Here is a 26,567-nt window from a genome sequence, read left to right as displayed (position 1 = left end):
TTCGAGAATGAAGGATCTTTATTGGTAATGAGGAGAGGTGAAGGTGGAGATAAAGAACGAGTGAAGGAAAAGACAGGATTGGTCTCCTGTTCTGCCCTCTCCATGTTCTGCCCTCTCCATCAACTGTTGTCCGGAGAGGGCTCTCTATGCATTGAATTCTTCTTCATGCTGTCGAGGTACTCTTGTTGTGAAACTGCCAAGACGGAGGCCAAAATCTCGTCATCTTCCCAGTCTGTCAAACCTGGAGATGAAAACAAATGTTTAATGTTTGTCTTTGAAGTACTATCCCACAAAATGAAAATCGTTTCAAACTTAGGAAGGGCAAAATCAGATGTTGTTATTTTCTTCTATGGCAAAAAGAAAAAGCTTCAATAAAAGTTTTGTCAAAAAATATGTCGTCATGGCTCAAAGTTTGTATTCCAAAAATGTATCTGTACCAACCATCAGCATAATCACTGAGGTCAGGAGTTACCTAAACAGCTAATTAAACAGCACATTTATCCAACAGTATTGCTTTATGACTTTCAATAATTAAATCAAGGCTGTGCAAAACTACTGTTTTGTTTATAGTGTACTCTGAATGGACAGCTAGTAGATTGTGAGATGTTTGCTTAATGTGACAAAAAGTGTAATCGCTTACAGTACGTTTAACATTCAGAGGGAAAGAAATACTTGGTGAATAACAGCAAATTTAGACAGTACTCTGACCAACTATACCCCTTTGAAGCAAACTGGGTACGTTACAGATGTTTATCATATTATGAAACTATGTAGCGATACTTGAAAACAAAGTGCCGCCACCACAGTTTTACATCCAGGACTATTTGTAAAACTGCAAAAGGCATGTTGCTTGAGGTGCACCAGGTGTGAACTTGTGCTCAGGTCACCGAGGGTGAACTGGTTCTCTGTTATATTGCTCTATTATTTCCTTCCTTCCTTCCATAGAACTCAGTCATATCTGACATGAAATCAGAGTTACATCATCTTTCATTCACACAGCAAATGACAAATTCCATCTTTCCACTGAGTCTGTATAAGACCGGTCAAATGCAGAATCCTGATGCAGCCCATAGACAAGACCATGCACGAGTCAACGCTTAACGAAATGTGACAATAAGTTGAGATGCACATTAAGAATGTATTTGCTAACAGTCGAAATTCTTTTTGAATGAACTGGACGGACAAGGTGATCAGGAGCATGCCTCACCAAAGGCAGTGGGTGACATTTCCTGCATGATGGCACGATACCCCAGCGCTGGGTACAGGGACACCAGAGAGGAGGAAGTGGGCCTGTCTGGCCCGACGCACGCCTGGTTACTGGGACCTACGGCACAAGAGCACAGGCTCGGAAATCACCCCCTGTGAGCTCAGAAGACAAGTCCCACATTCCCACTGGGACCTAAGAGCACCTGTGATCTCTGCCCTTAAAAAATGTCTACAAGCAAACGAGTCAACCAAATACCCAGGGTTTATCCATTTTCCTCTTTCCACCATGAAACAGTCTGAGCAGGAAATACTAGAGAGTGAATGATGGGAGTTCCTAGTTGAAATGTTTACGGGAATCATGAACCTAGTGTAAATTAGAACCTTGGAACATAGCAGTAAGATATTACTGATATGTTCCGCTAAGACGACTTTGCATTCACATGTTCAGAGTTGTACCAGATTTAACATTTGTACGGGATTCAGAGTCATGCTCACCTGGTGCGCAAGGTGAGGGGGGTTTGGAGATGGCCAGGGCAGCTCCTGCCGGGGAGGGGGGCTTAGCAGCGGTGTCTGAGTGGAGAGGGTCGGGGTTCTCTGGGGAGGGAGCGGAGCTTCGTTGGCGTGGAGAGCGGGCACTCCACTCTTCTAGGCCACTGGAGGCTGCAGCCGTGGCAGAGCTGCAGGTGGCACTGGCTTTACGAGGCTGCACAAAATGCATACACAGCACTCAGAACACTTCCAAACTATTCAAAACTCTTTGAAAGCATGTGATTACATAGAAAAGAAATAAAAGGAAACATTTAAAAGTTGTCGGTGGGGAAGGGTCTTCTTTTCTTGTAGGCACATCAAGAACGTAAATGCAGCAGTTACACCAACACAAAAATACAGGGCGGTTTGAGAAAGATGAACAGGGTAGCCAATAGAGTTAAACCAGAGACTTTCTAATGAGGAGACACAGCACTCCAAAAGTCCTCCATAGAAATGCATGGGGTTAGTTTGTAACACCAATATGGCCGTTGTCTACGCATATCACACCCCTTCCGCGTCAAAACGTCGACATGTGAATACCTTGAGCCAGTCATGTGCTGTGTTGCGAATACATTGAGCCAATAATGTGGTGTGTTGTGAAGACATCATGCCAATCATGTGTTGTGATCTCGCCGCTGGAGTAAGATTGGTGTCGTGAAGCCTTGCGCAGGCGCATTTCTACCAAAATAGATGCCCGATAAGTGCCTAAAAAGCGTTGCAATATGGCCGCCGAGTGGAGGGACTTGCCTAAAAGGACTTTGGTTAAACATGGCACATCTATGAGTAAGTCAGGCACTGTACTAAAAAGAGCCGATTACTTCTTTGAAGAAGGCGTATGTGATGTTTCCCTGTATTTGTTTATTTTAAGCATCACCAAAGAAGCAGCCAGCTCAAAAATCTAACAGATGCACAGAGAGTAGCATGAGTTTGAAAATGACAATTGTCTTGCCGTAAATTAACATAATATGACCATTTTATATGTCGTTTTTGTCAGTTTTAACATTAATTCAAGGTTTTTTCAATGTCAGTCTGACATGTTAAAACTAAAATTAACTTTAGAGAGGAACATGCTCCGATCTGGGGTGTGACTGAAATAACTGCCCAGGAGCAGTCTCAAGAGGCATAAGGAGATGAAGGACTTGACTGGAAGGACTTCGGCAGTAGCGATAAGTGCCACCTGTTTGCACATATGCAAAGGCATTATCTAGTATGCGTGTGTGTGTGTGTGTAGCTGCATTGAGAGAGCAACTGTGTGTCTTTATGTTACTGTTGTAAACTGTATGCTATCTATGCATTTAAGCCGGTGATACCTTAGCAGTAACTGAAACCACCGTAACAAAGCCCAGCCCTTTTGAAAATAATCTGACACTCCCCAACTAAACAAAGAAGTGATGAAATCCGTAAATACATAAACATTACTCAAGGTATCCAACTGGTTCATGTCCAAGCCAAGTTTGGATATTGCAACATCACTGTTGTGACTTGCAGACGGCAGAGTGTCACTCCTTTTGCATGTCAAATTGTGTTATTCAATTACTGGTAGTTTATCTGTAGTTTACTATGCTCCTCCTTTAGCCAAAGTCAGAATTCAAATGAGGCAATAGAGCAACTAATCTCCTTTGAAGGTTTGCGAGCCGACAGATCCTTTTTTTCCTCATATTGCAGGTAAGCCTTCAGGGGCAATGCTTCAAGAGTCAAACAGTATCACCCTGAAACGACTGAATTAGGGCCAACTTTACATGTAGGTAACAAGTGCCAAAAGCCAAAGTGTGGGAACTAAGGGTCTTAAAAGAATGACTAAGAAATGCATATTAGTCATTTTACAATTTGCTGACAAGAAATGCCACAAGTGTCACAGGGAACTCACCTGCCGTGCCTGCTTCTCTTGGTCCCGCAGCCACTGCAGGTAGGACTCGCGCGCCACCTGCTCCTCGATGGCCTCGTTGGTGGCCTCCCAGTCGGTGGCCCTCTTCTTGTCCTCCAGCATCTGCTGCTCGATCCACGACTCCTCCGACGTCTTGATGGCATTCTTCATCAGCGACGTGTCAGCATACTGCCAAAGAAAAGGAGCAGAATACCTAATGTTCTACTTTTCTGACAGTAACATCCAAGATAACGTAGCAACATGGTACATACAGTAAGTGCTTTGCTCAAAGGCACAACGGTGGAAGCCGGGTATTGATCCCACAACTTTACAGGCTACTGCATGACAGCTCCTTAGCCACTACGCTACTAACACTCCAGGGTTCAGTGTATAAACATATTAAAGTTCAACACCACCTTAGACAGAAAACGCTTATTAATTCATTTTGAGGACCTCTTTACGTCTTTACATTGGAATAGAATGTCCTACATTGCCCTTTTCCTATATCATTCAGTCTTTTCTATAATTGATGGCTGATGATCATGCATGCTCAAGCACAAGCAGTGATGAAATGTGCCCATTCAGTGATCTGCATGTTGCCCTGGACACAAGCATTGGTCTTCGTCTCCGCTTCATCAGAGCTGACAAATCGTTAAAACAGAATCTGACTGGGTGTTAGTGATAACTGAACATGTAATACTATGCAACTCTCTACTAAATCACATTTCCCCTCCCTACACAGGTGTTTTCTTTCCTGTATGAGAAACTGTTCTGTTCAGACTCCAGCCTCTGTGTTTTGAACGGCATCTGAATTGTAAGCATGTTTACACTATCAAATCATCAACAGTAACATGACACAGGACATTGCAGATCAAAACAAACAAAAAGGTCTGCTTAGGACCTGCTTAGCAGTGTCTGATACATACCCAGGACATGCTGGCTGAACTCAGTACCGATAAAGGCTTCTTTGGCTTTCTCATATTGAATAATTAAGTTCTATGTTCTACTTCACTTAAAAGCCTTACAACTTGGGACTGCAGTGGTGCTCATTGCAAAGAAAAGTTCTCAACAACACCTCCTCATTCAGTTGTTCCAAGTAGAACCAGTGTTCTGCAAAGAGTAAAATGGCCCTGCAAACTTATGAAAAAGTGCTCACAGATTGATCATATTTTGTGTCCCTGCCTTTCCAACAGATCAACAAGTGTTTCTTCCGGATCCCATGGATGGTCTTCTAACCTGCCAAACCGGCAGCAACAAGGAACGGACTGACCCAAATACGGCCAGTCAACAGCCGCCCCTCCAAATAACAATTCCAAAACTGGGACAAAAACGCCTGTGTTTCACAGTGAGTAACCTAGATACCCCAGTGTTACCACCTTTATCAGCCACTTCATGACCAATACAATAGTCAAGCGTGCCTGCTCCTTGGCATTTTATCTGGAGGACAGTGGGTAAGACTACGGTGGTTTCCTGGAGACTTAACAGATAAGAACACAAGGTATTATCTAAGCATGTTGATTTTGTACATTCACTGTGTACTGGGAGAGGGAATGTATTTTACCATCAAACCTTTCCACTTCACTAGTTTACCTAGCCCCCTGAAATTGTGCCACTAGCAAACATCAGCTATGACACATGCAGTTTAAACACACGAGACAAAAACTCCAAAGCAGGGCAATCACCATTTGGGAAATGGTGCGTCTGTTCTTTCGAACACTTGACTACATACTAATGCAACCGTAGGGCTTTAAGGTTGACCAAGTCAAAGGAAGAGGAAGCACACAAAGTGTTCTTTTTTCTTCTAATTACTTAAGGCTATTTCAGCACAGATGCTTCATTGCCTGTTGACCAACACACAGTGTTATCATTAAGGGTGTCTCCAGCCTAAACAAGACAGTGTACTGCTAATAGGATTTCCCTGAGAGACAGGGACGTGTGGAATGTTGGCCTTGTCCGAGCTGTGCCTCCCAGCTCTTTGATGTTCATGTGTCCTGGAACAGGGACGGGTCTGGTGCTTCCTCGGTCTCTGATGAGGCTTTGATGAGCTGAGGACTGTCACGTAATTCTGACTTCTCCGCTCCGCAAACACGGAGGGCCTATCTGAGTCAGGTGGCCACACTTGGTTTCCTGATGACAAAGACGGAACAACGACTGCTTTACACAGCAAATGCCTAATAATGATACTGAAACACTTAGGCACAGGAGCATTATGAGTATCTCTAATGAGTTCGTTAAACACAGGGGTAACAGAGATCAGGTTTATAACAGCAGTCTAGACGGACCAGTAGCAGCAGACCAGACTTAAGTAAAAGTCCTTAAATACAGTATGTTGCCAACAATTACTTCTCCTTCTGAGTCCACATCACCCTGAATAGGCTGGAGGTTGGAACTCACTGCTTTTGATTCTGAGCCAACTGTACCAAGCCTTGCTGCCCCCTAGGCACATACTGTAGCACTACCCTCCCCCGATATCGCACTCAACTGTAAGATCTGTGTGTGCTACATCTCTTAGGGGGTCCATCCAGCTGACAAAGGGCGGACGTGCACGAGTACACAGAGGCATCAGTCACACCCATGTGCTCTAAATCAATCACTCTGACAGGGGTCAATCAAGGTCAGGAGTTTATTTCAGACCCAGCAGCAAGGACTTGCTGGCATGTTTGGGGAGTATCCTCCTAACTCTGTTTGTAGCGCATGTCTTCAAAAGCACCCATGTGTGTGAGGTTCCACATTATATTCACCATACAACAAGAGAGGCAATAGGTGTTTAAAAACTTTTTGGAACACCTGTAGATACACGTTAACGTTTTTGACATTAGCAATTCAATTGAGACCAAGGACGCCTCATTTTGTTCTTTTATCACACTATATTTGATCACAACTACAATTCCAGACAGACTGTGGAGCATGCTGTAAGTCAAATGTATCTGTACCAGCAGTCATTGAGAAATTTGATGCTACGTGTATGTGCAGGCCAAAGCAGACAGACAGTACCCACCCCTGGTTTGAAGGCAGGAAGCCCGAGCCCAACTCCAATGGTGGCTTTGTTGGGGTTCACCACAGAGTTGTAGTGAATATTCCGATGGTAGCTAACTCTGATTGGCTCATCGTGGTTCTGATGAATGCCATGGAACGTGTTGATTGGTTCTGCACAAAAAAAGAACAGAGGCCTTTTACTGTGATGTCCGTTACAGCGTGTGCTCCATTACAGACAGACTTTTTTTTATGGCTTTGAGCGAACCTTTAGCTTTATTTCAAGTTTCTTGATCCCCTATGTTCCGTCAAGGGCTTTATGGTCCTCAGATAAGCTTTTGTTGATTTTAGCTGGGTCTAATTTTGAATTAAATACCGAGTGAGATTTCACGGTTACTAATCCTAAACTATTGATACGGAACAGTCTCCTATCTAATAAAAGATCTGTTGTCCATGTGGAAAGTTTTAAAAACAGACTAAAAACTCACTATAATATGCTAGATTTCCCTGGGTTTTAACTATGTGTTTTTTGTAATTGCATTTTAGTTCAATTTGAGTTTATGCTTTTGTTTCATTCAGAAGTTGTATTTTTCGGTCATGTCCACTTGTGGTTCTGATGTGTCATGTTCATTTTATTTGTCTTAGATGTTTTCATTTTAGTTTTGGCTTTTTTCATTCTGATTCCTTTTATCATTATCTAATGTTTATTTTATTCATCACTGGTGCATCACTTATTTTTTGCCTTTCACTCACTTAGTTGTTTATTCACTACGTCATGTTTTGCATTTTATATCACTTCATTGCCTTTTCTTTTTCTTTTTTATTACTTTTATATGTTTTTTTAAACCTTTTAAAAGCTAGACCCTATTATCTTTATATTCTTGTTATTCCTTTATCCATAAATTGACTTGATATTGTAGTACCATCAACATTCAGAACTATGAAGTGGCACTGGATACTGAGGTTCCTGCCAAACACTTATTTGATACACTCAAGTCCAGCTGAGAGGCTTCATGACCCTTGCATCCACACCTGTGCCATACTGGTAAACTTCCACCGGTCGGTTGTACATCTCCGCCATTGCCTGCATTTCGATGTGGTTCCCGTGGCAGTTGTTTTTTCTCTTCCTGTTTATGTATGTGGTGAAGTCTTCTGTCACATAATTTGAGAAGTAGTCTGCATTTTTCATCTGAAATTAAACCAGGACAGTTTGGTTAAGGATCAAACTGCAACAATTTAAAAACCATGTGGTTCACTAGACTGGTATTGCAGCCTAATGTTTGGACAACCAGTGAGTGACTTACCAAGTAATCCATGCAGTGCTTGCGAACAACTTCGTGCATATCTTGGTCTCCATACACTTGATCAGCTGTGCAAAAGAGAACATGTTTATTTATTAAATTAATATTACTTACATTTTACTGTTACAATAACTATAAACTCCTCGTTCTGCTGACCACTAACTGGGTAAGATGATGACTGTATCTAACATCATTAACCTGAAATAGCATGGTTTAGAAACTCAAAGACTTTAAAATGCATTATGTCCTTTGAATGCACTACAGCTAATTCTCAGAAGGCAGATGGTATTGTTAGTTATGGGTAATATCTAAAGTAAATAACGGCCTTCTTGCAACCTGCGGCTCATTTTTGGCGGGCTTCGTCTATTTGTATGGCATGGTTCAGTTTGAGTGACAGCTGAAGAGGCAACAGATGTAAACAAAGTGATGTGGGCATCTCATCTTACTCATCTCGTTCTCCACTCACTTAAGCATTGCGGCATGCAAATGAGCTCTGCTCCCCCCCTCCCACCACCACCACACCCGCCGCAGCCACTTCCAACAAGTCACATGACCCGTTCGCGCGCTATAGTTCTCAGAATCTTAGTCAACTACTTCCTCTTTCGCAGCAGTGGCCTGAAAAAGGAGGCAAAATGCAAAAATCTAGTTCAGCGAACTACAAACACATTTTTTTTTTTTTAAATAGTGCTATTTTCAATTTCAAAGTTAGACAGCTTCAAAGAACTGCAGGGTAAAAAAAATGCAAAATCTAACTTTGGAAATGGTGTTGTTAAAAAAGAGGAAAAATAGTCTAGGCCATGGCCTTTTTTGTAAAAGGCCATGCCAATGAAAAATGTATTTTTCATTCAAATTCAAAACAACACCACGTTGCCAAGTCCCAGCAGTTACTGTGGAGACTGAACTATTTACTATTTGATGCTAATGTGGTTCCTGCATTTGATTTGCCTGGAGAAGTGCGAGTAAAAGCTTTGTGTAGCACCAGTTGCTGTTCCATGAGCCTGGCAGGTCCTGTGCCGAAACATGAACAGAACACCTTGCCGCCATACCCCAGGGTTGGAATAAACCAGCAGCCTGTGCATGCTGTTCAAAGGACCATTTCTTCGTAGCACACCACCCCAGAGGTGCCCGTCTGTTCTGGACATAAACAGACATTTTTGGCAAGACCAGACCTCTGGATTCTCCATCGGCTCAACCACGCATGACTTCATTCCTATGGGCTTGAGAGCAACAAGCCCAAGCAAATTCAGGAAGAAGCCTGTGCAGTAATTAAGAGGACACGTCAGACTGTAGAGTATGGGCTGGACCTCATGGGGTGGGTGATGTGGCATGGAACAAAACAAAACAGAAAAACCCACACAAAACCAATTCGATTCATCATAAATACCTGGGGTTTTAACCTGACTGATTACAAATGAGTGGAGGGGAAGAACCTGGCTGGAGTTTTTAGTTCCTGCCAGGGAGTGGAACCGTGTAATTTCCGTCTCGTTTTTGTTTTCGTTTGGCGGCCCTGAGGTATGTGTGTGTGTCTGTGTCTGTGTCTGTGTCTGTGTGTGTGTGTGTGTGTGTGTGGGTGGGGGGGGCTGGGGGGGGGCAGGACCTGGTCGTCACACACCGGCACACTCTTTTCGCTGAGTGCATGGGTGGTCATGATTGGGATTTCCCCCCCCCCCACGCTCTATTTTGCATTATTGTGACTCATCTCCATCAAATCCCGACCATGTTGCTTCGTTCCATCTGTGATCTCAACTACTACGTGACACTTGTTCAAATTCTCCCTGTGTGGGTTGGTCACAAGTCAGAAAAACACCAAGCAATGTGGTTTCTAGGTGCACATCTGCATCAACAGGAGAAAAGTCGTTTTAAAGAGTCTACTATTAGTGGCAAATAAAACTTTGAGGTGAAAGTGTCCCTTAATCCTGATCAGATATGGCAGGTATTTTTTTGTAAACATCATGACTATGGGTATGAGCTAAGTGAGCTATGGGTATGAGTCTTCTGTCCATTGACATTGATGCCTTGCAGTTTATGGTGTACTTTATGCTTAACTGACACTATTACATATTACCTTCAGGAAGTTTTGTGAACCATCACTGTGTCAAGACACAGAGTCAGACCTCACGTGACCACACCCTGATCACAACCTGTCAGCACTACTACAATACTGGACAAGGTATGGTCTGGATGACTAAAAGGTCAGTCACTTGTCTGGAGCCTCAAAGAAAAGTCACACTCAACCACTGCCTGGACAGAGCCTTCAAAGGCCAGTTTCTCAATCACACAAGAAGTCATCCTGGTGACCTTTTCCGCCTCGACCCGTCCTTGATGTGAAATTTTCGCCAGGACTCAGAAAGAGGAAGAGCCGAACCTAGTACTGAGAAAATGAGCGCCGCAAAGATAAACTTCTGAAGAAATGAGAATGTGTACGGCTGTGGAGGAGAAAAGAAACCACAAGCGCGCCTCCACCAATGTGCAACAGAGATAGTGCCCGATGCTCGTAACCAACCCGCACAATTCTGAGAAAGAGGCCACTCTCCTCTCAGACTGCAGAATGGCGCGCTTCTAAAGAGCCCAGCCTAACCTGGCCTGCGAGCGCCTGATAACGGCTATCCATGCAGTCCTGGAGCAGTACTTTGGTCACTCTTGACGCCATTTACTAGCACCCCATACTATTATGGGAGGTTTCCCGTGGTTTCCTGGGTCAACCCCATGGATAGTTCATTCACAATTTTTTTTTCTAGTTCCGCCGCTGACTTTAATATCAGGAATTGTGTCGTCAGCAGAGTCCTACTTGCGGTCCTTGACAACATTCTATCCCAGAATGCCTTGCCTTGCAAAATGTTTCTCATTTCTGAAATCTAAAAAGCAGCTAGAGATGACTGATTCATAAGTTACCGTAACAGTTTAGACAACAATACCATATTAACTGCCATATTAACCTCATAGCTGAAGAAATTTCGCAAAATCAATGTATAAGCCGCGGCTAATAGTTGGGAAATTACGGTATAATTTATCCATAGCACAGTTCACTTATCCTTTGTGTGTGGATTTTAGACACCTTTAGTTGCACAACTGACCCCTGTATCAAACACATGTATAGTTAATTCATAATTTATTTTATCGTACCTGTTTATATAGTGCATTACATGTTAGGGGTTGCAGATGGAGATATGGCTGGGTAGAAAAGGGGTTGTGGAGTGTATTGTAATTCAAATGTATTTATGTAATGTATGTCTTTATCTTCATAATGGGTTTCAAATAGACCTAGATTTAAACATGCATGCTCATGGTCTTCAAATAGGTTGTATACATGCACTTAAGTTCATAATTGTAAACTTCTTGTGAACAAGCCAGAAGTATGGGAAAGTCTTATGTCAGGGTTTCTGTGAGACTCCGTAGGCCTATTCAATTCTGATGGTTATTAATGCACTAACTTCACATGGGTTGTTAACTTAAGACTGAAGCTCAGGCATATTAATGCCATGGACAATCATATGGACGTTTTCTAACTACTTACCCAAAACATATGTTGCTTAAAATAAAATTTATAGTTAAATATGAATGTAATGCAATGCTATTCTTTACTACGAAATTGGCTTTCTTACCATGAAATGTGTCTAATCTAAAATGTTAACTTCCTGTGCTGGATTGATAGTGAACTTATGCATTTCATTGGAATGATCCCCATTTAGAGTTGAGGCCAGATAACATAGAAGAGACCTCACCACAGTAGCCTGACCCCGAGAGTAATTTCCTAACAGTGTCAGTCTGCTGGTGGGTAAGAATACGTGCCAAATGACCGGGCGTATTGCCTCATTGGCCATGCATCTATTCGATTGACTGAAAGTCAGCCAGTTGAGTATTGGTGTAAAAGCTCTTTGGCTTTTATATGCAGACTTTAAGTTACTTAGTAGCAGCTGCTGAAAAAAACAAAGACAAAAGGTAAAAGCAAAAGAAGAAAAATGTATCTTAATATGGTTTTGTTTCTTTTAACTTGCATAAAACACTGTCCTGCGGCTTATACACAATGCGGCTAATACGCAGGAAATTACTGTAATGTAAATGTTCTTCACCTGCAGGTGAAGCTAAGAAAACCCCCAACAAGGCTGTCAATAGCTAAAAACATGTTATCTACATTGAACAATTGCTCTCACTTTTGACACCACCACTCTGGCCTACCTTGGCCTGGTTGTTACTCTACTGTTTGGTTAATAGTGTATTTGACCGCTCTGATGGTCGCCCTGCACTGTCAGGTTTCAGTGACCAGGCATCTCCACCTTTTCTCCTCTCCGAAACAAACACGTTAATTAAGTCAATGCCACAAAATCAATACTAACAACCATTCACACAGTCCAACCAGATGCCCTGTGCATCAAATGGAACAATGCTACTGAATGCTTTTCACCACTGACATCTATTCAACAACCTTATCTGATCACATTACATTCTCAGACAGAAAAATATATGCAGTAAAATAGACTTTAGCAAAATCAGAATTTAAGATAGAGCTGCACGATCTAATTGCGATTTTTGAACATTGGGACAATTTACAATACAATTTTCAAGCTTCAGTTTAATATTTCAATTTTAAGTTGGGTCACTTCTGACTGCTAAGCAAGCCTAGTTCATGACAAGCACAGCACTCCTTTAAAGGTGAGCTTCACTGTCTGTCACACAAGGAGGATGACACGAATAAGAATCATAGATGTGACCAAATTAACCATTGTGAGCTGCACTATTATGTGCAGCCTTAGCCAATAACTAATAGTATCAGTTCAAATGCGATTTCCATTAAAAATAGTGCAGCCCCAGTTAAAGACTTGATTGTGAATCAGACTGATGCTGACTTTACAGTTGTCTGTGAAATATTCCACCCTTATGATGTGCTCAAAGGGCTTGCTCAAAATCGAACTAGTGCACCCCAGCCATGGAAACTTAGCCAGGGGGTTTGAAGATTTTGGTTGCGAAACATGCAGCTTTGTTAGTAAGTGAGTCATGGGGACTATGTGTTGGGTCTCGTGGATGCCATAACACTGAATCACACCCACCATTGCAATCTGTCTACACCGTCAATGTCCGTGCATGTCTACACACAACAGATGTGCAATCACCCTTGCCCAATATGGTTAAACCCATGATGACTGCTAGACAAGTTGCAGGTACTTAGTGATCTGAGTAACGGGCTTCGAGTAAGCCCTGGACAACAAAAAAAGAAAAAATGTCGGACAGCAGAGATATTGGAGAAGCTACTTTTAATTCGTACAATATCTTGTTAGGGCACTGACCTTTGCTTTTGGGTGAGAGGTCTCGAATACATTGCATAAGGTGGGAGACGTGGCTAGTCTTTCTCAATGAGGAATGTCTGTGTATGGAGTCTATGTCAAGAGCCAAGGGTGTCTGAGTGTGTCTGAACGTGACTGCATGGGCCTACGTGCAAAAAGCATGGATTGACTCACGTCGACAGTCAATGTCACTGGAGCAAAGGGCCCTGTTGCTAGCAAGAATTGGAAGACAACTATTGAAAAAATAGCTACCAGACAGCCACAGTCTATACTGATGGTTGTTTTTTTGTTTTTAATACAACTGTTTTTAATTAAAAAAATTCTAAAATGAAATTGTTTCCAGTTTTAATTGGTCATTAAGGAAATGTTTTTAATGCAACTGTTATTTAACGTTACCACATGATGCAGGACTGACTGATGATGCTCTGCTAACTCATTTGCCCTTTTGACTGGAGAAGTGACTGTTGGGTCAAAGGACAGCATGAGTTGTCCGTTTCCACTGTTTTACAACAGTACACTGAAATCTTAAGCCTGTTGCGGCGCTCTGTATACGGGGGATCAATATGATGATAGGTGAGGCTTCAGGAATCTCCTGTGATACTCCAGGTTCCAACATGCCCTCAAACTTTGTTCTGTGTTTGTGACGAGCAACAAGCGCAATTACATGATGTCCTGAGGTCAGGCCTTTTAATTGTGCTCGGCCTGTCAAAAACAAACTGGAAAGACAAGATAGCAGTACAGCTGACCCACTGTTTGTTCTCCAACACAACAAAACAACAACTTCTTAGAGGCTTAACGCAACACATAACAAGTAGTCATTAAGCACTACATTGTGAATTACATCGATAAATAGTTGAGGATGATCACTATAGCCAAGACAACAACAGAGTTTTAGTGTTGTGCTGGTCTAGTTCTAGATGCTGGCATCGTATTTTATTTCAGTTTGACATCAATCTTGAATTTCCCCTTGGGGATCAATAAAGTATCTATCTATCTATCTATCTATCTATCTATCTATCTATCTATCTCTTTTACTTTCTATGTCCTTTGTGTAAGGGCAAACAGGCCAACCCCAAATACAACCATGAGTCATTCATTCATAAGAGTGTGGACTATTTTGTTGTACTCTTATGATTTGTTTTTTTGTTTTTGTTGTTCATCATATGATCTGCTGTTTCAAAACACGTTTATGAAATCGATTTGATCAGCATTGCATTCCTTTGCTAGCTCATTTGTGATGCTATCTCTCTGTGCTGTCTGTCCCATCTGCTCTCACAGAGTAACACACTAGCCTCTGATCTAACGAAAGGGCCCTTAACTCAAAGCTGATTTAAGAGGGAACAGACACACAAGAAGTGCAGAGCAAGTCCATACGTACTGAACCACCCTCCCAGCCTGCTTCCAGATGTTAGTGAGACTGTTCCTCTTTTAAATAACTGATACTGAAACTAATTTTGTTTCTTGTTTCTAGAATCTAGAATTGTTTTAGTATGACCCCAATGCTCTCCCCGTTTCTGGTGGTTGGGCACGTTGTGCAGTATCCAAAAATCATAAAAAGAAGTTCGCGTTCCAAGTTATTATGCTCTTGTAGCAAGTGTTTCAAACTATTTGCTGCAAGAGAAAAAAAAGACAATACATGATAGCTAAATAACTTAGAGTGCATCCTTTCCTAATTTTTACAATTATATGACCTCTACTGCCATACTATCTAAATGTTTTTTTTCTTTGGTTCTTTCAAAACAAAATGCTTTTTACATGGGATGGGAATGAGATTCCAGTCAACTCCATGATCCCAACCCTTCATAATAGGTTTAAGTAAATTGTAAGAAACTCTAAACCTATAACCCTAAAGCCCTTTAAGGCAAATTTACAGTAGAACCATTTGGAAGCGTTTTTCAGTCGTCTGTATTATTATGACCGCCGTGCAGCGAAGCGGCGGTCATATAGGTTTAGTCAGATTTTTTTTTTCTTCTTTTTTTTTTCTTTTTCGCATGCCCAAATTTCCGTCAATGATTCCCGGGACACTGAAAGACCGGGGTACACAAAACTTGGTGGGCATGTACCCCCACATGGATAGCATGGAACCGTCATTCTTCGTTTTGATCTGTAGCCCCCCCCCCCCGCTGGACTGGACCCCCCGAAAGGAGGGTAGGGCAGACACAGTTCTCTGTGAATATCTTGAGAACTGTAGGGCCTAGGATGACCAATTTTTTCCGTATGTTTGCCTCCAGGGGTCATATGTTAACCCATTCCATGTGCACACATGTGCATAAACAGATACACACGCACACACATACATTTACAGTAATCATACGTATGACACATACTCACACAGTAGACATATGTACGCATGCATGCACATGCACAAACGCAGGCAAACACACAAGCACGCACATACACACACACACACACACCCACACACATAAACATAAATTTGTACACGCACACATGCACACAATTCAAGAATTTTTCCCGTCATCTACTCCCTGAATTTTTGGTCATTGATACCCGGGACACCGAACTACCGGGGTACATGAAATTTGGTGGGTATGTAGCCCCACTAGACTTTTACGGAAAAATTTCATTTCATCCCCGGGGACCACCACCAACCCCCCCGTGCTGGGCCCCCTGAACCGCAAAAAAAAAAACAGTTTTTCCTAAATAACTACCTGAACCGTGGCACTGAGGATGAAGAATCTTTTATGGTATGTTGGTCTCAAGGGCCCACATCAACCTGGCTCATAATCACTCATTTGTGATTTGCACCCCCACCCCCCGGTAAAAAATGAAAATGCAATATTATTCTGCTTTAATCGCCCCTATCTTCAGTTAAGATGTTCAGAACTGCACCAAATTTTATGTGTATGATTGACCTGGCATTCTCCGGGGGTATGCCAAGTTTAGTAGAATTTCATCCATGGGGGGGTCTAAAAAAATTAGGTTATGTGTACATTTAGTGACTGTACACTCATTGGCCTGTAAATGGCGGTGCACACATATACACATGCACACACACAGGCACCCACATACTATCGGTATTAGAACGGCCGATACATAATTACAAATTCAGTAGGATTAAAAGAAAGCCAAAATAAATATTCATCATCATCATCATGGCTGCATTTTCAGTATTGGCGAGAAGTAGTCGTTTGTCCACTAGATGGCGCATCGTTGCAGTGAGACGTAATTTTGTTGGAAGTTAAAAGTGGGTTGGAAAAAACAATGGACGCTTCATACAAGGACTGTAATTTACCGCAGCGAACATCTAATAAGGATAGGACGATGTTCACATGAAGTGTAATTCCCATTTCTTCTTGAAGCCGAAATAAATCTGAGGATGTTTATCGGACATGCTTGGTTTTTACTGCAGGTACGTTAATCTTGTAATATCAATAAGGACCTAGGTAATGTTACCGTTAGCGTTGGTTGAGTGATGGAGGCATTTGATTTATTGCATTTGTAGAAAACTATAAATGCGGTTATACCAAGCAAATGTATAGGAGCACTGTTTGTATCTTTCGACTGTCATTTATTGCACGTGCTACAAAATCATTCTGTGCAATGGAAGATTTACCAACGTTACACCGGTCTGATACAGTTTTGCCTATACATGCGTGAGACTGAGACGCCTGTTTATTTTGTTTTAAGTGCGTGCAGGGTGTGAGAGGGGAATCGATGTGCTTTGATTACAGCTTGGTAGTTGTAGTCTGTGAAATTAAAAAGCACGTGTGTGTGAAGTATCAAACAATGACACCTTCATTTCATTATGGCTGCTTTAGCAAAACACCTTAAGCTACTGTGTAGTGGGTCCCATTTAGAAGTGGCTACTTCATTCGCGCTTTCCTTGACTCATGGAGCTGCGTGAATGTTATTACAACTTTTCGCCACGATATGACAGTTTAAGTCCGCTTGATACTGTAAGGCGTAAGCCATTGGTTTCCAAAGGAGATTTTATTTGTGTCGCCAGCATAGCCTATTGACAATTTATGTTGTAAATAGGCCTACCTTATAATCCTACCTGTAGCTTAGGGAAGCTAACAGCTTTCTATTAGGATCTAGTTTGTTAGTTACCGTTTTGTCATAACTCCCTGATGCATTTTTGCATTTAGAATAGCCAGAGCGTGTATATCTCAATCGGAAAATTAAACAATATCGGGTGCCTATGGACTAGGCTGGGTGAACCCAGCCTGATCTGCCCGCTATTTATTTTTTGATTTCTTAAAAGATTGAGCTTGGTCTGATGAAAGCCAGACTAGCCATGGACCTCAGTTAAACAATGCAAGGGAACATGAATCAGCCTATATTTGCACTAACAATAACGGACAAAAGCTCTTCAACTTTGTCCCGTTAAAATGTGTATGAACAGTCTAGCGACGCATTTCATCAAGGCCCATTTGGACATGTCAGTTATTTGCACCACTGGTTAGATGTAAAACAGCATTTCGTTTCAGACTAGGCTACTGTTACTTAATTTGTGCATTAACAATAACGTTTCAGACTACTGTTACTTAATTTGTGCATTGACAATAAAGTATTACATGAACTAAAGATGACTAAAATCTTATGTAGAAGAAGAAACATTCACAAAAAATCCATCCATCCAAAAATGACCTTTGTTTTTGATAGCTGTTGAAAATGGCATGGAACTGACAGAGATGTTTTTGTTTAAAAATACATAATAAATAAATAAATAAATAAATAAATAAATAAATAAATAAAATTATGCTGATACCTTTTGCTTTTCCCAAATACAATGTAGCCTACAGGTGTAAGTGACCTTTCATCAATCCAGTTGCAATGGATGAACTGTGATGAACTGCCCTACTTGTGATTGTTTAGAGATTTTAAAGGTTTTATAACAATGCTACATCTTCTTTGGCTATTCTACAATCTATTCACCTTTTCAGCACCAGCAGGCTACTTTCTGTGCAGCCGCACACACACACTCAGGCATGCCAAACAAGCATACACAAAAGTTTCAAGAGTGGGGGATGGAGTAAAATATGGAGACAAATTGAAGTGTGATTTATTTTCGCGGAACGGATGTACAGGACTGAGCGGCGGTCATATTTTGTACCGCTATGCGGTACATCTAGTTTCCATCCATTGTTAGACAGAATTCCATTGGAATTAATGCACCATGTTTGACTCGCAGCGCTTTACGGGAGTCCAGCTGACATGTTCACGTGTGGACTGACTGGCCGCTGAACGGAACACCTCCGCCTGTCTAGCTTTCTACAAATCCCAACAATTGGGCTCTTAAGCTTGTACACTCCCCAGGCTGAGAAACGTTGTTGTTGTTGTCTCAGTTTGAGTGGAATCCATGCCACGCCTAACTAAAGCCGCGTGACCCACCCCCCACACACACACACACACGCAGACACATGCTTACACACACATACCTGCCCTGCAGACCTACCACCTGCTCAGAGGGCTTGGGAGAATCAATGAAATGCCAGATATGTCCAAACAGGACATTGATGCTGCTTGTTTATAGCTATGCATCTTGATGACAGCGCTGACAGTCTAATATGCAAAACCAGAGATGCTGGAATGTGCTTGGAATTTGGAGACGCCCATTAAGAACACCTGAATTGTGAGTGTGTGTAGAGGTGAGTGGGTGGATGTGATGGCACAGGTTTGACTGCCTCCTACGATAAGTCTTGTGAGGTAGTCAAGCATCTATTCCTATCCACAATATGGTGCCATTTTGTTTCCAGGAGCAAATTTGATAGTTCTCACAGGTATGGTAGCAACGCTGACTGCATACAGCAGACAGGGTTCCGACAGCAAAGCAAAAAAAAAAATACCACTGCTCAATCCACATTGTTTTTATGATAGTATGAGATTACAGTTAAGTAACATTTTATCTAGACACGCACCAGTTTTCCTTATGAAAATGCGAAGAAATGCCACCCCCCCCCCCCCCCCCCAACACACACACTTTAATTCTGCAAAAGAGATGCTTGTATTTGTTTTCTCAACTAATGAAACAAGCCAGCTTAAGGGGGAGACCTTGACAGAGAGCGCCTAGTACAGAAAGTTCCCTCACAGAGACAACTTGCCCTCCAGTGTGGGTCCGATCTGTTAACAGAGACTCCGGGGTAGTTGATGTGGGACTGAAAACAAACGCCGGAGTATCACTGCGGGCACGTCAACAAATCACTGGCAGGAGGGAAAACAAAGTAGAAAAGTTGTCACAACGCCACCGCCCCCATCAGCTGATTGTCATACCAACAAAGGCTGCGCATGACAGGACATCACTGCGTAAACACTACCTTAGACCGGTACTGACCAGAGGAAATATGGAAGCTAATGGCATTAATTGTGAAGACCAGTCCTGCTCATGGACGAGTGCACTTTTGCGGAAAGGAGAGGAGAGAGAGAAGTGGAGCAGATCGCAGTCCACACACTGGCTCAACGATCGCCCAGGTCAGGGCGCTCTGCTCGCTATTGTCCTGCTGTGTGTGTCTGTGTGCAAGTGTGGGTGTGTTTGTGTGTGTATGAACACAAACACAGAGATGGCCATGTCATTGGTGTCAAGAGAGGGAGAGCGAGAGAGCGGGCGAGAGAGCGGGCGAGAGAGCGGGCCAGTGGACCCCCCCCCCCCCCCCCCCCCCCCTCCTTTGACTGTGGACTCTGAAGAGTTGGCGGGGAAATCGAGAGTGAGAGTGCTCAGAGCTAGGGCAGGGCTCCGCTAGGTGACACCTGATTCCTTTTTCCCACGAATCAAAAGCAGAAGTGCACATTCCTCCTGTGACCCAGGGACGCTAATTACAACAACATTCTGTTCAAGCAAAAAAAAAAAGTAGAGCGAGAGGGAGGGAGGGAGAGAGAGAGGGAGGCAGTCTTGTCAGGCAGTGTATCTTTCTTATCGAGTGATGCTTCCCCTGTGCTTTCTACTCCATGCAACATTGACAAGAAACGCCACGCACATTCAAACATCTAGGTTGATTATAAAGCAGTTACAGATACAGAAACAGAAACTTCTACAGAGTCCGAATCATAAACATAGACCTCAAAACAAAGACCACACACACCTCTCCGAATGATGAATACAGGTGTTAACGAGGGTCTCTGAGTGTAAGTGTATGTGTGTTGATTATAAAGCAGTTACAGATACAGAAACAGAAACTAATACAGAGTCCGAATCATAAACATAGACCTCAAAACAAAGACCACACACAAACACCTTTCCGAATGATGAATACAGGTGTTAACGAGGGTCTCTGAGTGTGAGTGCATGTGTGTGTGTGTTGATTATAAAGCAGTTACAGATACAGAAACAGAAACTCCAGAGTTCGAATCATATCAAAACTGCAATGGCAAAGACCACACACACACACCTCTCCGAATGATGAATACAGGTGTTAACGAGGGTCTCTGAGTGTGTTTTTGTGTGTGTGTGTGTGTGTGTGTGTGTGTGTGTGTGTGTGTGTGATGCACATCAAGTGTGGCTTACCATTTAAGCCTACACTTTACAACTAAAGCGATACTTTCGGTAAGAAGGTGGGCTTACCGCAAGACCACCACATCTAGACACATTTCAGAGAAGCATGACTATCATGACGGGCAAACACGCTGCACTTGCCCTTTACATCCTTGTCAGAGTGCCAAGAGACTCCGGAACCTTCAATCTATTCTGGCCAGGATAAGCGCATCAAGTCATAACCAGAATCTCTTACAGATACCTCACACACACACACACACACTGCATACACACACACTGCATACACACACACTGCATACACACACACACACACTAACTGTGTCCTTTCACAAGATGCTACTCCTGGACTGTAGAGTAGAGAGGCCTGCACTCCTGCAGGATCAGCACAGGACATGTGGGTCCCAGGGTAAACGAGAGCATTTTAGGAACTTTGATTTTGGTGTGAACGTGAGGATTGGTGTGCAAAATAGAAATATGAATGAATGGGAACAAAAAATATCCATCCAATGTAAACATCCACCTGCAGAATTTTGCAGGAAGGAAGAGGAGAAAAAATCCAAAATCCAGGCAGGAGTGGGACAAAAAAGGACATAGCTTTTATAGGAGTGTACAATGACTGTAACCTTGAGTTACTCTTGATCAACAGTGCATGTTTTGGGCTAGAGAGGATAGAAGGCACAAAGTTGAAGTTATACTATGCATTTCACTCATGAAGTGAAACATTTTTTCATGTATACCATATACATGAGTAATGCTGTCTTGATGCTCTCCAGAGCTACTGTAATACCAGATGACGTGTTTTGGTATGGCGAGTAATAATTTCATCCTAAACTCAACAGTCATACCCAACTCTACTACAACAGCGCCCTCTGGTGTTGGTATGTGGTAACTGCATATTTTGTGTGATTTACTAGATGAAAGTAAAGTGGCTCAAAGTCAAACAAAAGTCAAACATATGTTTAACTGCTGCAAAACATATGTGGAATTCTAGTGAAGGGATTAAGCATACAAGAGAATGTTCACCTACCGACTGCTCTGAAGAGGCATGCGCCGTCCTCCTTCATCTTTTTGATAACAAAACCTTTCTTCTCCCTGAGTGCTTTTTCAAACCAGTGCTCCTGCTGCACAAAGAACACACACACACACACACACACACACACACACACACACAGACACACACACAGACACACACACAGACACACACACACGCACGCACACACGCACGCACACACGCGCAGACACACACAGACACACACAACTTTATACAGGAACTGACTTTGAGACTTCTATGAATGCAATGCATCACCATGCCGTTACTCTAGATTAGTTGTCTGACATATTAAAGTATTTAACAAATGTTTAATGCTAGTCTACCTTCACCAGTTGGTATAGTCACATACAGATGGTAAAGGTAAATTTAACTGACCAGTTAAAGCACACACACTGGCTTCTTGACATATCCAAATGTGCACATAATATACACACATAAATCTTGGAGGATGCATGTGCCATAGCCTGATGGAACAACTCCACATAGTGAATAATCATGACACCAGAGGACACAGGGTCTCAGTCATGACTGCAGATTAAGGTAGGTGAGGATCATGCTCATGTACAGTAGTTAGTACTCTTTACTCAAAACTGTTCCTGTTGACATGTTAGAGCTTTTCAGTTGTGGCCCTTTGCCTGCACAAGTCATCCCCGTAACATAATGAAATGCCTTCTAAGACAACCTGGTCAGTGTCTTCACTAATGGAAATGCTGTCCACGCTTATGGGCCAGTAGAGAGCAATAAATGGCACAGCACCACACCTCCCAGTGCCACACACACCTGCTTCCACTGATCCCCTGGGAGCCTGGGCTTAGATTTGCAGAACCAGGTGTTTTCAGAGCAGGGTCTCCAGCTCGTTCCTCCTAGGAACTACTGGTAAACTTGATTTGAAGTGATTTTCACGTACTACACCTACGGAATCTCACTTTACATACGCTTCAACTCCTTCACACTAAAGGCTGATATCGGGTGCTCCTACTTCACAAACAGCCTTTTGTGTAAACCCATGTACAAACACAATCCCCATGAGAGGCTCCTGACCATCTCTACAGAATCTGGTTACTTAATACTCAAATGCGTCAGTACAATAGACAGTGTTTGGGTTTATTTGTACTCTTAATGTTTGAATGAAAAACTATACTTGACTTTATAGCCATTTTTAAATATCTTATCAAAATACAATCACTGGAGTGGTGTTTTATGTTGTTGTTGTTGTCAAAGATATCGAATCATGAAGGACCAGTAAAAACTTTTCCAAAACCCATGGATATGAATTTGGTTGCATCAGGACTTGAAATAAACCTTTGGAACAACAAAAACGCAATAAATTGCTTGATATTCCTGACACTAGTGCTCCATAGTATTAGGCAACTGACTTGACATCATGCCCTCAACAATAGCCTAGTTCTTGTAGCTGTAGAAGCCTAAAAAAAACAGACGAGGCTTTTCATTTGTAATGTATGTCATGATTAGGCTAGAGAAGGGGTATGTCTCTTTTAAAGGGCTCAAGCATGACTACAGCATGGGTTTCTATAACAGTTTGGCCGTATTAGGTTGGATGCTTTGATGAATTAGAACATTTATGTCCTGCTCAGTAAGGGACATGCTGGGCCTTTCCTACATGTCATAACATTTGTGTTATTCAGCACTAAGTGGCATGTTCTGGATGCAGTGGAGTAAACTGCACAGGCCATGCCAGTGAGATCAGCACTGATCTGTCTACAGTGTATGTGCCCCCTCCTGTCTCTGACCCGAATAAAGGGCATAATGACACTAAAAAAAATGTTTGATGAATAATGTTTACAGTTATGTGATGGAGGAACATTATTATACAGTCTGTTATTAACATGACAAACTGTGCTCCCTGAATTCCAATGACTGAGCCAATACCTAAAAACTTTTTTTTTTTGGTGAGACTAGAGACTATCTTCTAATCTATGGAAGAAAATATTTGATTATGATAAAACTATGCCTAGCCTAGGCATAGTTTTAAAGATGATTTCTGCGTGTAGCACATACAGCAAAGGGGAGCAAAGGTACCACATGCCAAGATGCTCACTTGGACAAAAGATGCCAGTATCAGACAAGGCACATTACCTGTTCCACTGTCGCTGGGTCCATAGACTGTAGTCTTGATGCATTCTCATATTCATCTTCACTGTTGTAACCAGCACCTTCTTCTGAGTCAGGACTTGGACCGCCACTGCCTCCACCAGCAACACCAAGAGTCCCACCACCAGCTACCCCACCGGAACAGGTTGCCTGCCGTCGTCTCTTACTCAAACCTGGACCCGAACAGCAACTTCCGAGGCCACTGCCACAGCCTACGCCACCTGACAGTTCTCCACGTCCCCCTGCTACACATGCTATTCCACCAATGCTACTTCCGTCGACAGGAACGGCAGGAGAACCTGAACCTACAGGAGGAGGGGAGGCCTGCTGCGGCCGCGAGCTGGATTCATTGCGTCTGTCCTCGCGTGATGAAGGTGGAGCGGCTTGATACGACCAAGGTGGCGGGGAGGCCCTGGGCCTTGTACTTGACCGGCCTCCGTGTGAATGTTGGTGCGAGTCCGTTCCTGTTCTCCTATCAGCTTCGTCGGAATGGTCCGAAACACCGACCGACGAGTTCGGTTTCTTCTTAGGAAGAATTGTCATGATTTTCTATTTAGGGAGGGGGTCAGGGGTGGCGATTCTTCCTTTTCAAATTATGGTTCGTGTTTGTAGAGTTCCAAGGTGTCCGTACAAATATTGTAATCTTTACTTCAAGATATAGGGCAAAAACGTCTAATATATGTTGTAAATTGAGTTCTGGGTTGATGCTCGGAGAACAAAAACAAACCGTCTCCCTCCTCCCGTTCCCCAAGCTTCCCAGTTTCCACAAAACATCAACACACGTGTGACGACACCAGTACGTCACTTCCGATTGGCTTTAAATCTCTTGTAAACTGATTAAATTACATCAGTCTAGAAACGTCTAACCCCATTTCTTTGTTGAAAAAATAGCTTTTGTGTTTCTCCGATTTGATGACTAAACATTTGTAATATTACTGAAAACTGAGCCAGGCCTGGACTAATCCCTCAATTATCTTTATTGATCCTGAAGAGGACAGCACAGGCTCCTCTCCTTTTTACCTTTTTCATGCCATAGCCTAGTTTATAAGGGAGTAAGAACATTTCTAAGCCTTTAACTATTTTGAATACATAAAATAAGGCAAATAAGACTGAGAAGAATAGACTAGCGAACCTAAATATTTTGAGAAAATTACTGGTGTCTGCTTGATGAATCAACTGAGAAATGTATTAGATTAGATTAGATTAGATTAGATCCAACTTTATTGTCATTGTGCAGAGTATAAGTACAAAGACAAGAAATACAGTTTGTGTCTAACCAGAAGTGCAAAAAAAGTGCAGAAAAATACAATGTGATATACAAAGTATAGACAGATGGTGCATAGACAGGTCAAAAAATATGTACAGTATACAGTTGATATACAGAAGGTGGAGTAATTAACTATAAATATGTGCAGTGTATTAGCAGTTACCTTATAAGAGCAGAATAAATATGGCTATATAATATGAACAATGTATGAACAACATGTACAGATATGTGCAATGTAGTAGCAGTAACATTATTATAGTAGTAATATAGATATATGCAGTGTATTAACATAATATAATATATGAAAACAGAATAAATATGGATATTCAGTATGAATAAATATACTGTGTAGACTGATATGTATAGAGTGTGGTAACAGTGCCATTGTAGTGCAGAAAAAGTAACATTATAAGAGTATTAAGAATAAGTGTATATGCAAGATGAATAGTATGAAGAGCAGTAGAATATGGCTATGTATAAGTGTTACAGTATGTAACCAACTACAGTATTAGTTAGTTGTCACCGGGATGCAGAGCTAGAGTTTGGTAGGGTGACAGCAGCAGGAAAGAATTGCTTCCACTGAACCTGCTGGTGCAAAGGGACCTAGGGCCTCCCGGAGGGGAGTGGGGTGAACAGTCTGTGGTTGGGGTAAGAACAGTCTTTGATGATGCTGCTCACCTCACGCAAGCACCACTTGCCCTGGATGGCCTTGACGGAGGGAAGTGGTGATAACGTTGGGCAGTTTTCACCATCCTCTGCAGTGCTTTTTGGTCATGGGCAGAACAGTTGGCATACCAAACTGTGACACAGCTCTCGATGCTCTCGATGGTGCAGCGGTAGAAGTTCACCAGGATCTGAGGAGACAGGTGGACCTTCTTTAGCCTCCTCAGAAAGAAGAGACGCTGGTGAGCCTTCTTGATCAGGGTAGAGGTGTTGAGGGTCCAAGAGAGGTCCTCTGAGATGTGAACACCCAGAAACTTGAAGCTGGTGACATGCTCCACCTCAGTCTCGTTGATGATGATGGGGGTGTGTGTGCTAGCTTTAGACTTCCTGAAGTCCACAATGAGCTCTTTGGTCTTCTTGGTGTTGAGAGCCAGGTTGTTGTCAGTACACCACAATGTTAGGTGTTGGACCTCCTCCCTGTAGGCCGTCTCATCATTGTTGCTGATGAGACCAATCACTGTAGTGTCGTCTGCAAACTTGACAATGGTGTTAGAGCCATGTACAGGTGCTGTTAGAGCCATGGTGAAGAGGGAGTAAAGGAAAGGGCTCAGCACACATCCCTGTGGTACGCCGGTGTTCAGGGTGATGGTTGAGGAGGTGTGATAACCAAACAGACTGAGGTCTGTTGGTTAGGAAGTTCAGAATCCAGTTACAGAGGGAGGTATTGATTCCCAGCTCACTGAGTTTGGTGATCAGTTTGGAGGGGACGATGGTGTTGAATGATGAACTAAAATCAATGAACAGCATTCATAGGTGTTGCTATTGTCAAGGTGGGACAGGGCAGAGTGAAGTGCCGTAGAGATGGCATCCTCT

The 26,567-nt window shown here is 42.5% G+C and overlaps 1 protein-coding gene across 3 annotated transcripts; it reads right to left on the bottom strand.

The window, feature by feature from the left end:
* Nucleotides 1-24,557, bottom strand: otud5a (OTU deubiquitinase 5a). Of its 3 annotated transcripts, none has more exons than XM_042097314.1 (9): nt 23,750-24,557; nt 21,629-21,719; nt 7,876-7,940; nt 7,604-7,760; nt 6,597-6,745; nt 3,602-3,787; nt 1,702-1,909; nt 1,208-1,324; nt 1-241 (listed from the first exon to the last, which is right to left on the bottom strand). In XM_042097314.1, exons 1-9 carry the CDS (start codon nt 24,305-24,307, stop codon nt 120-122), a joined length of 1,653 nt encoding a protein of 550 aa, XP_041953248.1. In that variant the 5' UTR covers nt 24,308-24,557; the 3' UTR covers nt 1-119. The 3 variants fall into 3 exon arrangements, with proteins under 3 accessions (XP_041953248.1, XP_041953247.1, XP_041953249.1); XM_042097313.1 differs by having other exon boundaries at nt 21,629-21,722; nt 23,750-24,556; XM_042097315.1 differs by lacking the exon at nt 1,208-1,324 and having other exon boundaries at nt 21,629-21,722; nt 23,750-24,555.
* Nucleotides 24,558-26,567: the final 2,010 nt, after the last annotated feature.

Source organism: Alosa sapidissima, chromosome 7 (genome assembly GCF_018492685.1).
Source record: "Alosa sapidissima isolate fAloSap1 chromosome 7, fAloSap1.pri, whole genome shotgun sequence".
Taxonomy (NCBI): domain Eukaryota; kingdom Metazoa; phylum Chordata; class Actinopteri; order Clupeiformes; family Clupeidae; genus Alosa; species Alosa sapidissima.
Note: the sequence above shows the minus strand (reverse complement) of the source record. Positions and strands in the feature narration are given on the sequence as shown.